The sequence below is a fragment of the Salarias fasciatus genome, chromosome 5, assembly GCF_902148845.1.
Source record: "Salarias fasciatus chromosome 5, fSalaFa1.1, whole genome shotgun sequence".
Classification (NCBI taxonomy): domain Eukaryota; kingdom Metazoa; phylum Chordata; class Actinopteri; order Blenniiformes; family Blenniidae; genus Salarias; species Salarias fasciatus.
In genome coordinates, this window is record NC_043749.1 from 8,804,782 (window position 1) to 8,818,208 (window position 13,427).

General features: G+C 42.5%; 2 protein-coding genes across 4 annotated transcripts in view; one reads left to right on the plus strand and one right to left on the minus strand.

Moving 5' to 3' along the window:
* The window catches only part of tacc1 (transforming, acidic coiled-coil containing protein 1), a 29,938-nt gene extending 24,365 nt beyond the window's left edge, over window positions 1-5,573 (minus strand). The window contains exon 1 of one of the 2 annotated variants that reach the window (XM_030091388.1): window positions 5,486-5,573. Coding sequence is in view for 1 of the 2 variants with exons in the window: in XM_030091387.1 (XP_029947247.1) it covers window positions 116-186 (71 nt within the window). In the remaining variant the exon portion in view is untranslated. Of the gene's footprint in view, window positions 1-115; window positions 252-5,485 lie in introns of those variants that run through there. The other variant, XM_030091387.1, reaches the window with a different exon arrangement.
* A 3,455-nt stretch (window positions 5,574-9,028) lies between these two features.
* LOC115389136 (neuronal vesicle trafficking-associated protein 1) lies at window positions 9,029-12,225 on the plus strand. Of its 2 annotated transcripts, none has more exons than XM_030092566.1 (5): window positions 9,029-9,047; window positions 9,315-9,464; window positions 9,594-9,710; window positions 10,910-11,020; window positions 11,675-12,225. In XM_030092566.1, exons 2-5 carry the CDS (start codon window positions 9,336-9,338, stop codon window positions 11,876-11,878), a joined length of 561 nt encoding a protein of 186 aa, XP_029948426.1. In that variant the 5' UTR covers window positions 9,029-9,047; window positions 9,315-9,335; the 3' UTR covers window positions 11,879-12,225. The 2 variants fall into 2 exon arrangements, with proteins under 2 accessions (XP_029948426.1, XP_029948427.1); XM_030092567.1 differs by having other exon boundaries at window positions 11,678-12,225.
* The last annotated feature ends 1,202 nt before the right edge of the window (window positions 12,226-13,427 follow it).

Genomic DNA, 13,427 nt, shown 5'->3' on the forward strand with positions numbered 1-13,427 from the left:
TGGAATATTCTGACAGTTAAATATCAAGTAACACAGGACCCACTGAAAACATTCATTCATCAGTGCTGCAGCAGAAAGACATACAAAGCAGCCAGGAACAGGTGATGGGACTCACATGACACTGTTGGTTTGACTCCTGTAGCTGCCTCGCTTGCTGCCTTTCCTCTGGCTAAAAACGCCCCCCATCTCCCCTTAAACTGGCTGCAGAAACCACCACGGCTGCTGTGTACGTCCCCAGTGAGCGTGCATGCTCCGCAGAGCTGAGCAGATGACAGCGGAGCTCTGCCAGCCCAGCTCCTCTCTCCTGACAGGTAGGCCGTCCCTCCACATGCTCGGCTCCTCTCAAGTCTCCTCCCTCCACTGAGCTGCACCTGACTGAAAGTAAACAGTCTGCGTTTGGTGCCGTCATCACAATAAAAGTCGGGATAAGTGTGTGTCCTGTGTTGCGTAGTTGCTTTGGGGTGAAAAGTCTCAGCCATAAAAAAGATACGGAGTCATGAGATAATGTGAAATATGGCTGAGGGTTTGAGAGAATCTGGCTTGACCAGTTCCTGACAGCACAGCGGAGCACAGGGACGCTGTTGTTTCAAGTCGCGTCCATTCATCGTGTTATTTTCTTCCTGCTTTGAACTGAATTGTTTCTCAGTGCCGTCGGGGAGATAAAATTCAGCTGACCTGAGGTTTGTCACGCTCTGGTGTGTGATAACATCAGTGATTGAGAATCTTTTTTGCTGGTTCAGATGAAAGCGTTTGTCTGCCTCACTGTTCAGCCAAACTCTGACACGAGCAGAGTCTGTGCTTTTTAACTCTGCCACCTCCAGTGAGGAAACTTGATGGTCGCATTGACGGATTCCTAGAAGAGAATTTGAGGTCAAAGTTTAGAATCTATCACGAAAACTTGATTTTGTTATTGTTGGACAGAGACAGTGTTGTTTTTGGCAGCCTGCTTTGATTTAGTTTTAGTCTTAGTCTTTTGGACGAAATGCTCATTAGTTTTCGTCTAGTTTTAGTCATTTCAACACTTCATAGTTTTAGTCTAGTTTTAGTCGACGAAAACCAAACGGGTTTTAGTCAAGTTTTAGTCATTAAAAAAAAGGCTGAAACAATAGTACATGAGAAAAAAGACAGACAAAGGAAATTCTAAACCAAACAAACATAATAAAATATACTTAAATGGCACAAAACCATCATAACACATTGATTCCTTGTGAATTAAATAATAACTGGACTAGTTTGATACTTTACAACCTCAATGCAGTGCTTATATGAGCGCTGCAGACAGAATGAGAGGACTAATAGGAGTTTTGCTGATACTTTCAGGCTATTTTTATAATGTCCATACTGATATAAAGGCTGAGATCTTTTATTAAAACTGAACTGGTCTGTTATGTTTCTATGTTACTGATTTGAACTGGTCAGAGTAACTGCCTGTTATTACTTTTGGAGGAGAGATAACACCAATATTAAGATGGTTATGAGGAAAATACTACCATTAAAACAACTGAAATAAACTAAATTAATTCCTTGGGTACACTTGATGGTATGAAACACTTGGAAGTCTTCAAAACTGAAATGACAAATATAACTTGAGTTTAATAAACTTTGTAAGTATTCCTTACCTGAATTTTCTTTATACTAATTTTAAACAAGAGTGAAAATACATTTCTTCAAAATAAGACAACACCTGGATTATTTTTAAAAAAAAAAAAGAACAAGAAAAAAGTAAAGATTTATTAAGTACTAAGGGAAAATCTTCACTAATTAGTGGTGGGCTCCTATTGCAGTTTCACAGTAAGAACAAACAGTCAACAGTTGGATTAGATCCTCCGTCTCCCACTACGAGGCGTTCTGTTTTATTTTCTGCTGGATTCTGATTAAAGTACATCCATAAATCACTGCATCTTTTCCTCCCGCCGAGCCCGGGCGAAGGTTGCTCCACGCTCTCTAGTGCGCTGGCGCATGCAGTGCAGGCATGCAGGAAGCAGCTCGAGAATTGCTGATATTTTCAGAGTAAAGCAGCCGATCTGCGTGAACTGGCTGGGGGAATCGCATTTGTTTTCATTTATTTTGAAAGTGAAAATACCGACATTTTCGTCTCGTCTCGTCTCGTTAACGAAAACAACAGATACGTCTCGTCACATTTCCGTCTTTTAAAGAGATATTTTTAGCTCGTCACGTCTCGTTTTAGTCACGGAAAAAAGGGGCGTTGACGAAATATTTTCGTCGTCGTCATCGTTAACGAAAACAACACTGGACAGAGACGGCTTGTTTTCCACCCTGTGAAGCTGTACAAATGTTTTTATACTGCGGGAAAGAAACTGCAGTCCCTGGAGTGAACCTACACATCTACAGGGAGAACATTCAAACTCCACACAAAGGCCTGACTTCACTCTCTCAATATTTTTCTTCTGAGGAGAGCGAGCGCTAACCGCTACATCATTTTGTGGCCCGTGTGCGCAAACTGCTGAAAGATGCTATTTAGAATTATTATTTGAAGTCTTTATGTCTTAACTCATGTGCAACGTTAAAAATTACAATAAAATTTGTGGGCTTGTTCGAGAATGTTTGAATTATTTGTGGATGCATTGCCCATGTAAAATTATAAATCATCTAACTTTAAAAAAAAGAGCATTTCATGAAAAAATATTCATATGACAGCTATCTTGTATTTATATTATTTATTTTATTTGTCCCAATATCTTGTATAACAATTTCTAATACGAAACTGTTGAAACAGTCGTTTGTTGGCTGAACTCACTATTAAAGCTTTTCATGTGCTACAGCTCTGATTTTGAGGGGGGGGGGGGGGGGGGGTGTTTTGGGTTAATTCTTTATAGGATTTATTATTTCCGTTCTCAAGTTTTTACAAGGCGCCTGGTCAGCAACAGGAGAAACTTCAGAGTTCTGCTTTTGGACTACAAATGGTTTAGATCCAGTCTGACTACAATAAGGACATGTTGAAAGCAGAACTGAAATCAGGCCCAAATGTGTGTTTAACACAGGAAGAAAAGACAAGTTTACAAACTCTTCCCTTCTCTTTTTGTTGTGTTTTGACAAAGCACTTAAAAGCATTAATACAAAAGCAAACAATATAAAACACAACAATATACAAGTAAAACCAGAACTGGACTTGAACTTGTAGCAATGGTTTCATATTTTTCCAGAAGACGTGAGCTGCATGTTGCTAAGGACAATGGAAATGCAGTAAAATGTGTTTATCAGGGAGATTTTAGCAGCTGTGTGTGTGTGTGTAATGTACAATACACTGACACAAACGGCAGAGCGGGCTGAGTGAATACAGACAATGGCCGACACACTGATGGTATGTCATGTTTCACAAGCCAGGAAATTACAAAAATGTGGTCTCCTGTCCAGGAGATGAGATGGAAAAAAATGTAAAAAAAAAAAAAAAATCAAACAGCATATGTAATACAGTTTGATAAGAGCCTGAACTTGCTTCTGGCAAAAGAATGCATTTTCCTGTGTTGCTCCACATGTCTCAACCTCACACTACTCTGATCATGTTTGTAAAGTCAGAATCAGTCACACTGGATTCCTCTAAATACCCCCAAACACTGAGATCTGCCTTCCCTTCACTTCATGTTAGCTGGATCTCGAACTCCCCCCCCGCCTCATGTGTAACTCTGCGTCTGTACGGCCATTGAGAGGCGAGAGACCAGAAGCGACAAGTCTGAGAAACAACCCTGTGTTGACTCAACAACGTCCGCCCCCCGACTTCCGCCTCAGTCCGCCCTCTCAGCCATGTATGTCTATACTTTGTTTTCTCCCAGTCAGAGCCGCTCTCTGCTGGAATGTCATGATTAAAAACCTGATTGGGAGGTCAAATTCATTGCAGCAGCCGAGGATGTGGATGTTCACGTGAGGAGAAGAGGTCATCCGGCTTGATCTTTCGGCTGAGAGGAAATACGCCTCATTCCAGGCACATTCCTGTGCCGCTGTTGTTTGTTGACTGCGGCCACATGATACAACTTTTGTGTTTTCATGGAAAAGGCTAGAAGCTGATGAATTATGTTATGTAATCCCATCGGGGCTGTTGTGCACCATGTCTTTGTGCCCCTGCACCGTGTGCCTCACTGACATCCACACCAAAACTCTGCCGCCTCCAAATGAATGGAAATTCCAGCCGAGCGGCGGCTTCCTCCCAGCAAAGTGACTCATTCAGAGCCGCTGCTGAATGTCTTCCACCCCTGGCCTTTCCTGCCCGGAGCCTCAGACGCTGGGTGTGTCCCCGCCCCGACCTCATCTTCCCAGAAAACCCTCCGCTGCTCCAAACGGCTCACATGATCCGGCCTCGCTCCACGCCGTCCACACAAACAAAGCCGGAGGTTTCCAGAGAAACACTGCTGACGGTGTGGCCCGTTCATTCAACCAGAGCATCTGCCTCTGCGTGGAGACGAGCGTCCTGTTTACACAGCTCCAGCTAGCGCCGGGTTTGATTCTGACCTGGGAATGTTTGGATGACTCCTTACCCGACTAAACTCCACCACTGCTGCAGTTTTTATCTTTCATTTAGGGCATTAAGTGGTGACTTTTCAAGTTTTTCTGTAGATTTTAAAACATGACAACAGTCCCATCATTCATATCAGATCAACTGCCTGACTTAAAAACACATTTAGTCTTTGTTGTACTTTTATTAGTGTCTCTCTATGCAAGATGTGGGTTTTTGTTTTATGGTTTTAATCTGATCAGCAGCAGGTTCATGGTCCAGTTTGGTTGTTCAAGCATGTCTTTGTTTGTTGTGAGAGAAATGGTAGAATAAAAGAAAATGATTGAAATATGAATTGTGAGTAATACAGCTGGATGATATAAATAAAAAATATGTTTGGTCCATTTGCCTTGGTAAAGTATGTCCTTTTCTCAAACAGTGAATCTGATAAATATGTTTTCATGGAAATATTAAAATCTCATCAGCAATGTACACAGGAAACTCTGGTGACTGTATCTAAATTTCAAAATAAAACTGTGAGTTTAGTAAGCCATGCTGAGGACTTATTTTTTGTCATTAACACAGCAGTACAGTAAATTAGTCAGTAGTACTGAAAAAACATACATCTTTAAGGAGAACACAATCTTATTTATAGAGATGTGAAATCTGTAAAAGTGTTTTAAGTCAGCTTCATGGCAGTTTGCAGTGTAAGTTTTTGCTGACTTTAAAGTCTTTTTGGAAACACTTATTTCACTCAGATCTTTGTGACTAATCTCTCCTCGAGGACACACAATAAAAGAAGAAACAAACAAACTCCCTCGCAGTTAAACTGCACAAACTGGCAGATCACATCCAGCACAAACTGCTGCAGCAGTCAAACCACAGAGGATTCACTGTATTCATGCAGGAGAGAATGGAGCCACATGGCAGCAGGACCTTTAAACCGGTCACCTGACGCACTGATCAATAGCGGAGCGGACCCAACACGTTTAGCACCAAAAGCTGTGAATAACGGAGCAGCAGATGTGTGTATCCTACCTGAAGCTGTTGAAGTTTCCCGCTCCCGGCCTGCTGCTGCTGCTGCTGCTGCTGCTGGAGTGTTGTGGGGTTCCTGCAATCTGAGGAAAAGCCGTTTCTCTCTCTCTCTGTCGCGCTCTGCGTGGCGGGGCTGAGTCCATGTGGCTGGATGGGAAATGGGAAATAAAGTTTCTGGGCAGGCAGCCAAAGAGCAGAGTGGGTTTTAAAGACGCAGCAGTTTCGGTGCTATATAAGGCTTAGTCACACTGGTTACGCTTCACTACAGACTGGCTGCAGGTCATTGTCATGGCGACTCACATGAAATTCAACAAAATACAGTAGAAAAATCAATAATGTGTTTAGATCAAGAGTCTATAAACTTATTTTAAAGTCCAGATAGAACAGAATAGATATAGATAATCTATCCAGCTATAGATCAATATTTCCCAAAACATGTTGCTTTTCAATTTAAAGTGTATTGTGATCATTTTTTAATTAACTTTTACTAAAGCAGCGTTTTTACTCTGTCACTCCTTCTTTATGTGTTTTAATTAAGACGGTCCTCTTTTTTTTTACATCCTACACATTTTTCCACTACTGCTCCATTCTCTTGTTATCCATTATGTTTTTTTTTTCATTTATAATTCAGATCCAGCAGTAGATGATCCGTTATTCTTTTGATTGATTGATCCAACCTAACAGAAAATATCAATAATCTAAAAAATGAAATGAACACGTGACCTTTTGTTACTCATGGAAAAGCATGTTTTGACCTCCTGATCAGCTTGTTGAAAGAAAATTAAAAAAAGATAATATCATAACTTGACACATGCTGTGGTTTACTCAGTGTGAATCGTGTTTCTTTGTTGCCCTCTAGTGTTTGTATGACAGAATGCAGCCACAGACACTGCTGCCATCTACAGCTCCAAATATGATACATCTAGCTGATGAGAAAGAAAGCCCTCTCTCAGTTGTTGATGCTTTTCAGTTTTTTAAAATATATATATATCGTTTTACAACTGTGGCCCTCTGAGCTTGGACCTCACTGTCTACATCAGACCCAGATCTCTTAACTCCGATCAATATCATTTTAGTTGAGTACCAGACTTTTTAATGCCTCATATATTATCAATTTCAGTTGAGAGGATCCATATGAATTTTAAAATATAATTCTGCTAAGTATTTTTGTACAGTCAGTGATTCCCTACAAAAAAAAAAAAAAAAAGAATACACTATCCATGAAAACCACTGCCTGCCAATGAAAGTATCTGAGGCTGGTACAGTTGTCAAAATTACATGGAGCGGGTCTCATCTTCTTCATCCAAAACATACAGTCCAGTTTACAAAGAACTGTACAGACAGGTCAGTGCTTCATAACAATATGAGACAGATCCGCCTTTATCGCTTTTGTATAACAGACATCACTGCAGAACTGTAGCTGTGGCCTGAGCATTTGTGATAGTTGCAGACTTTCCATTAAAATTGACCATATATCTCAAAATAAAGAGAATAACAGCTATGCTTTCCAAAAATTATGACTTGATGTGAGACATCCTGGTGTGACTGGAGGCGATGTGGTTCCAGCAGTGTGGGGGGAATGATGCATCCTCTGTGTCATGATGCACTCACTGAGCTCTACTTCCTCTCACTAAACCCCTGACTTCACTTCTCAGGTCCCAAAGGAGCGAAACTTGATCACTGATGACTTTGTACTTGGGACTCATCAGACACTCTTGATTCAGGTGCGTCTGCAGCTGCTGCAGGCCGAGTCCACCCTGAACCAGGACCACACAGCTCAGTGTCAGGCGTGTGCTTTCCTCCTGCTGCCTTTTCACCGTGGATTAACAGGCTGGACTCGTCCGTTTATGCATCCTCCCATATCCTCCTTTTATTCGCACTGTAGCCTGGCAACCGGCCACGGGATGATATGCAGAGACATGGCTGCTTCATCTCCCTTCCAGGTCCATAATGAGGAGATCCAGTGGAAGAACTCCAAGCAGCATATTAAGCTTCTTATGGGATGTGCTCTATGCTGGCTAATCTATTCAGGTTTTAATATCAGTTTTGTTGGTGCCTGATTTGATGTATATTTAAATGTTAAACATTCATGATGAGAGTCACACACACTGTTAAACATTCCTGTTGCCACAGTGAATGTTTTTTCCTTAGCATGACGTGATTTTATTTTAAAATATGCGTTAATATGTGGGAAAATGCACAAGAGAATTTATGACAAGACTTGTAATACACTGTCATGGTGATTTAGTGATTTAGACAATTTAATCTCCGAAGCCAAACAACTGCCCTCTAAAGCCCAGTAAATCAATACTTCTCTGAAAATAATTAACTCTAATGGTGTGCTTAATGCAGTTTCTGGATAAAAGAGTCAGGCATTATGTTTTGCACTGACCTGAATGTATTATGTGTGGATTGTGAAACAGGCTGTGTGGATGTGGTGAGTGTGAGTAATCACTACAACCTCAGGGCCTCAGTCAGACCCTTCTCTAATGGGGATTTCCAGCCTTCAGTCTCCAACCGTAGTTTCTTTTGGTTTGGCGTTAACTTTATGAAGCTCTGATGGCTGTACATAAAGTCAATTACCAATGCGTACATAAGCATACCGGTATGTCCACGTATACGTGTCGCTGAATTCAGTTTACATAGAAATGGTGGTTCATCATGACATTTCACTTCAACCTTTTACATAATTTATACATCTTTTAAAGTGCTTTATCCAAGTCAGTGCCACACCTCTGGGTAATTTAGTGTCACCAACAAACCTGAAACACGTTTGACCCCAAAAATCCAAAGAAAACCCTTTCATGCATGCAAACTCCACACAGTATACTCTTCAAAACTATTTTCTAAACTAATTTTCTTTTTTCCTTTCTAGATTCCAGCATCACTGCATAGAAAAACCACAATTTTGTCAATGATTTAACTTAATGTATGAACTATATGGTAACTTTTGTTATGTACAACTAAAATGTTGAGTGCAAACTGTAAAGGTTTTAATAAAATCAAAGATAGTTAACACTCATATGTAGTTTGATCTAATGGATTTGACCAATTAATACTATGGCAGAAGAATAATGTTGACCACCATGATTGGATATGCGATTAATTATAAATCAAATTAGAAAAAATGTGCATGCACTACCACTGCTTTCATGCCTTTTTTTCTTTAAATTCTGTCCAGTCCACAGTTTGTGTGGCACAGCTCTCCTATGACATGACCTCCTGATCCATCTTATTCTGTTCTTTATTCGCGCTCGCTGGATGTGGAATGTGCGCGCGTGCGTGCGCGCTCCGATGAGAGCGTTACGTCACTGGCAGCGCAGCCAGACGGCAGCAGCCTCAGCCTCAGCCTCAGCAGCAGCTTCCAGCTCGGAGGACCCGCGGCGCGGCGCGCAGACCCAGCTGGCCATATTGCGCACCAGCAGCTCCCCGCAAACCGGCTGCGTCACACCTCAGAACAACTAGAGGACCGGAGAGAAATACGGGGAGGAAAGAAAAGAAAAAAACCCGCATAAAGCACAATAAGACTGAGCGGATTCTAGACCCATCTCGGCGGATCTGGTGAGTGCTCGGATGCGGTAAATCTTTTTTTTCTCTCTCCACCTCCACGATGGCGCATCAGTCCCTTTATGTCGGAGCCTTTTTTTTTCTCCTGTGGTGTTACCAGGCTGTGTCGTGGCCCTGCGTCCCTTTCTTTGATTCCTCCTGGTATTTTTCATGCACTTTTCCACGCACGATCTCTGCACACACACACACACACACACACAAACACACACACACACGGCAGAGGATCGTTCCGTTTCATTGATACGTGCTTGTTGTTTACACCCCTTCAGGTTTTGGAGCTGGGAAAATGGTTAAACTGGGGAACAATTTCAGCGAGAAGACGAACGGGAAGGTGGTTTCTGAAGACGGCTTTGACACCATCCCTCTCATCACACCTCTAGATGCCAGTCAGCTGCAGTTTCCACCTCCAGATAAGGTAAGATCTCTTTGAGTGATTTCATTGTCACTGCCACTGGTTTTTGTTTGGGTTGAATCCCTCTGGGTCTGTATATCTTGGAGATGATTGGATCTTGTGCCTGTGTGTGTTTTCTTCCGTCTATACCAGGTGGTGGTGAAGACAAAGGCAGATTATGATGCCGAGGCCAAGAAGGGGAAGCTACGATCTCCCAAAATCGCAGAGTTCTCCATAAGCATCATCGAAGGTGTTTCTGAGCGACTCAAAGTAAGAATGTGGTTCATTTATCATCCCACCTCCAGTATCTCTGGCTTCTCCCACACAGGGCTCCCTGGCTCGCTGCAGACATCCTGGTGCTCCCTATCCCCTGGTTCACCCCCTCTGCTTCCTGTCATTTTGTCCGGCTACACCGGGAGACATAATGCACAGTGATTCACTTAAACCCCGCCCTGAAACTCTCATTAATTCAGCTGCTGCCATGGCGATGGCCTCCAAACGGCAGCATCCTTTACGCTCCTCCCTTCTCCCTGGTGTCAGATGCATGTGTTTAAACCGACAGGATGACTGCTGAATGTGGTTTAGTAGTAAGTAAAAACACTTCCTGCTCCAGAGAGCAGCGCAGGCCGCTCGGCTCCTCTTCTATATTCACAATCAACAGTTTGTCTGGTCCAGGTGTGTCGGGCTTCCTGTAACTGAGCTTTATTTGTCAAACATCTGAGAGGAAAAGAGGCTCGGCGAACACAGCGGTGCTTTGAAACGCTGCAGGCAGGCCTTTCATCGCCGCCGGTCTCTTCCTGGAGCTCCTGTTGCTCTGCTTTGTACATGTTGTACTGTCTATTCTGCAGGATTGGAGCAGACAGAGTAAAGGACTTTCTCTTTATTCACCTTCTTAACAGACTTATCAAACATATGATGATGACTCTGGGCAGCAGTCTGTGCATGCATGGCACCCTGCTCCCATTCCAAAGGAAATTAAAGGTCAATGTACCTCTCTCATGCAGCTTTATGAATTAGTTACACCTGTATAAATACATTTACAGTGAACTCTTTATCTGAAATTGCTCCAAATATAAAATATCCACCAGCATTCAGAACGGCGTACTTTAGTCCGCCTGGCTCATAAAAATAGCTCCAGCACACCTCTGGGGTTCAACATCTTAGGCAATAATGAGGCAATTTCTCCCACACCTCGCCTTCTGCCTCTCCCACCACCCACAAACACCGGCAGCGGTTATGTAACTCCCCCGAGAGACGATGCTGTGCTGCACAGATGGCCACACCAGCCATTTGCTCTTCAAGTTTCTATATGAGAACAAGCTGAAATGTACGTCCACGTGTTTCTCACTAAAGGCACTGATGCTTTACCACAAAGAGAAGACGAATTAGGCGCAGCAAGTTGTCCTAGCTTGCAGCGTGTCGTCCGTCTCCAGAGACGTCTCGATGACGTTTTCCCGCGTCTCCTTTAGGTGACCTTGCTGGTGATCTGTGCCCTGGCCTTCCTGGTGTGTGTGGTGTTCCTGGTTGTCTACAAGGTGTACCAGTATGAGCAGCCTTGTCCTGACAGCTTCGTATACACGGTAAAACGATAGCATCCGCATGCACAGTCAGAGGGCTTTGATAAATGTTGCAAGGGAAATTACTTTATTATTAAATAAATATTTTATATGAGTGAACAGCCAGGCTGAAATGAACAGTATTAGCAACTTCCTGATTTTATTGTGACTTGTTTTAACAATAATAGTAATTTTGCTTTGTTTTATTTATGACTTTCTATTTTTCCAACATAAAAACTTGTTTCCCTGTGATGGATTATTGAATGGACCAGTTCTTTACTGGAATAATATATATATTTTCAAGCAGTTATTGTTAAATTACTTTTATACATAGAGTTTACCTCAAGATGGAATAAAAAATAAGGAAAGGTATTTTACGTACTGCCCAGTTAAAAACAATGGAAAACGTGTGACTTGCAGGCATGTTAGGATTTTAATGCTGGGATAGATGAGGCTGATGTTCCAGTTGTGCAGCGCGTCACACTTTTCAGCTACAGTTAAAAGCTTTATTTAGAAACCTGTGATAATATATCAGTTCATTGTCACTCAGTTTTTTTTTAAATGCTGTGGATCACACTTTGTTCATTGTCTTACAGAATTCATCATATGTTTCTAAAGATTGTTTTACCCTCCCGTTACACAGTCTGACTGACAGGTTCTGTCTTTTTTTTCCCGAAGCAGCAAGGCCGCTGCATGCCGGCCGGCCTCTACAGTAACTACCCCCCTCAGGGCCCTGGGGGCCGCGGCCGTCTCTTCACCCTCATCAACCACTACAACATCGCCAAGCAGACCATCACCCGGTCGGTATCGCCCTGGATGACCATCATGTCCGAGGAGAAGGTCACCCAGCAGGAGACGGAGACGGCCCAGAAACTGGCCTAACCCCCCCCCCCTCCACCCCCGGGACAAGGGGGGGCGAGGGAGAGGCCTCCTCTGCTGCCCAGAAATAAATAATAGGGTTGTGCCATTCAAGCAAACCTCGCAGTCCCGTGGCTTTCTGTGGGTGAAAAATCGACGTCTCTTGCCCGAGGTGCTCGGCTGCCGTGGTCGCTGCGATTCGGCCGGCTGATGTTTGCCGTAACAGGAAATCTGTGGAAATTCTGATCGTGTTTTCAGTGAACGCAGGCGTCGGGTCGGGGCAGATTCTCGGTTTGTTTGAATAGCATATGTCGTTATTTATTTACACTTTGAGACGGAGTGGCCGACGTGTAGAAAAAAAGCCACAGAAACACAAACACTGACACACACACTCACACTCACTGTCTTTGTACATACACATATGTAACGGAGCTCACTTTAGTACTCAGATTGTGAAAATGACTGTGAACCATCTCGTGTCTGCGTCGCTCGTTTTAACGCACACGCACGCATGACTCCAATAGCAATTCGTTTGCTTTCGATCTTCTTTTCCAACACGTCGTGTACTGACAGAGCATGTGGTGGGGGACGTTTGGAGCACATTTGCCACCGAGGTCGTCTGTGTCAAACTATTGTACTGTCATGATGTTGTTAAAAGCCGAAGTTTGATCTGGAGAAACAAACCAGCGGAGAAAAAAATATTTAGGGTTCTTTTTCTCTCTCTTTTTGAGTCAGCTCACACGGCATTCTGCATTTAGTGTTAAGAAAGTTTTTAGTATTTGATCCACTGAGTCTTTTAAACAGAGATTAATGATTGTTTCCATTCATTTGCACTCTTTGTGAATGTCATGTTTTGTTTTGTTTTGTTTTTTTTTTGCTGGCGACACAAGTCTCGGTTACTTTTCATAGCATAACTTTTATGCTACTGTATTGAATGTTTTTTTTGCATTGCTTGTGAAGACACTGTATTGTGCAATGCTTTGCATTGGTTCCTGTCACCTCAGATGGCTGACCGGCAGCTATCAGAAACTAGAGTTAGGTTAATGTAGTGGAACAATCCGACAGTAGTTGCTTGTCCTGTTGCTTTTCTTCTGTACTTGTCATTTGACTTGATCCGTCACACAATATGTACCTTTTTCAAACGATGTAATGGTTACCATCGAAGTGCATTTGCTACATAAAAAAAAAATGTAAAAATGAGAAACTGAAATAAAGTGCCCACATTTCACACTGACGCTGATGTGTTTCCGTATGTGTGAGGGAACATTGCTGGTATCTGCTGAGTCTTTCTGTAACTCCCCCCGATGCACAAAATAAGCTCCAGTTCCCCTGAGCTCGGATGAAAGAAACTTTAGAAACTGTCACCAAATAACTAGGGTAATCCTCAAACAGATTAACAGGAAAATCAACATCTTTCTTCTCAGCTGACACAAGTCAGGACAAGCTGCGGCTTTCTTCATGAGAACAGAAAATACTGTTTTTCTCAAAAGAAAATTCCTCATTAGTCTTCATCTGTTAGTGTGTCTATTTTAAATCCACTTTATGCAAAATGTCCTAAAGCAGTGACATTATG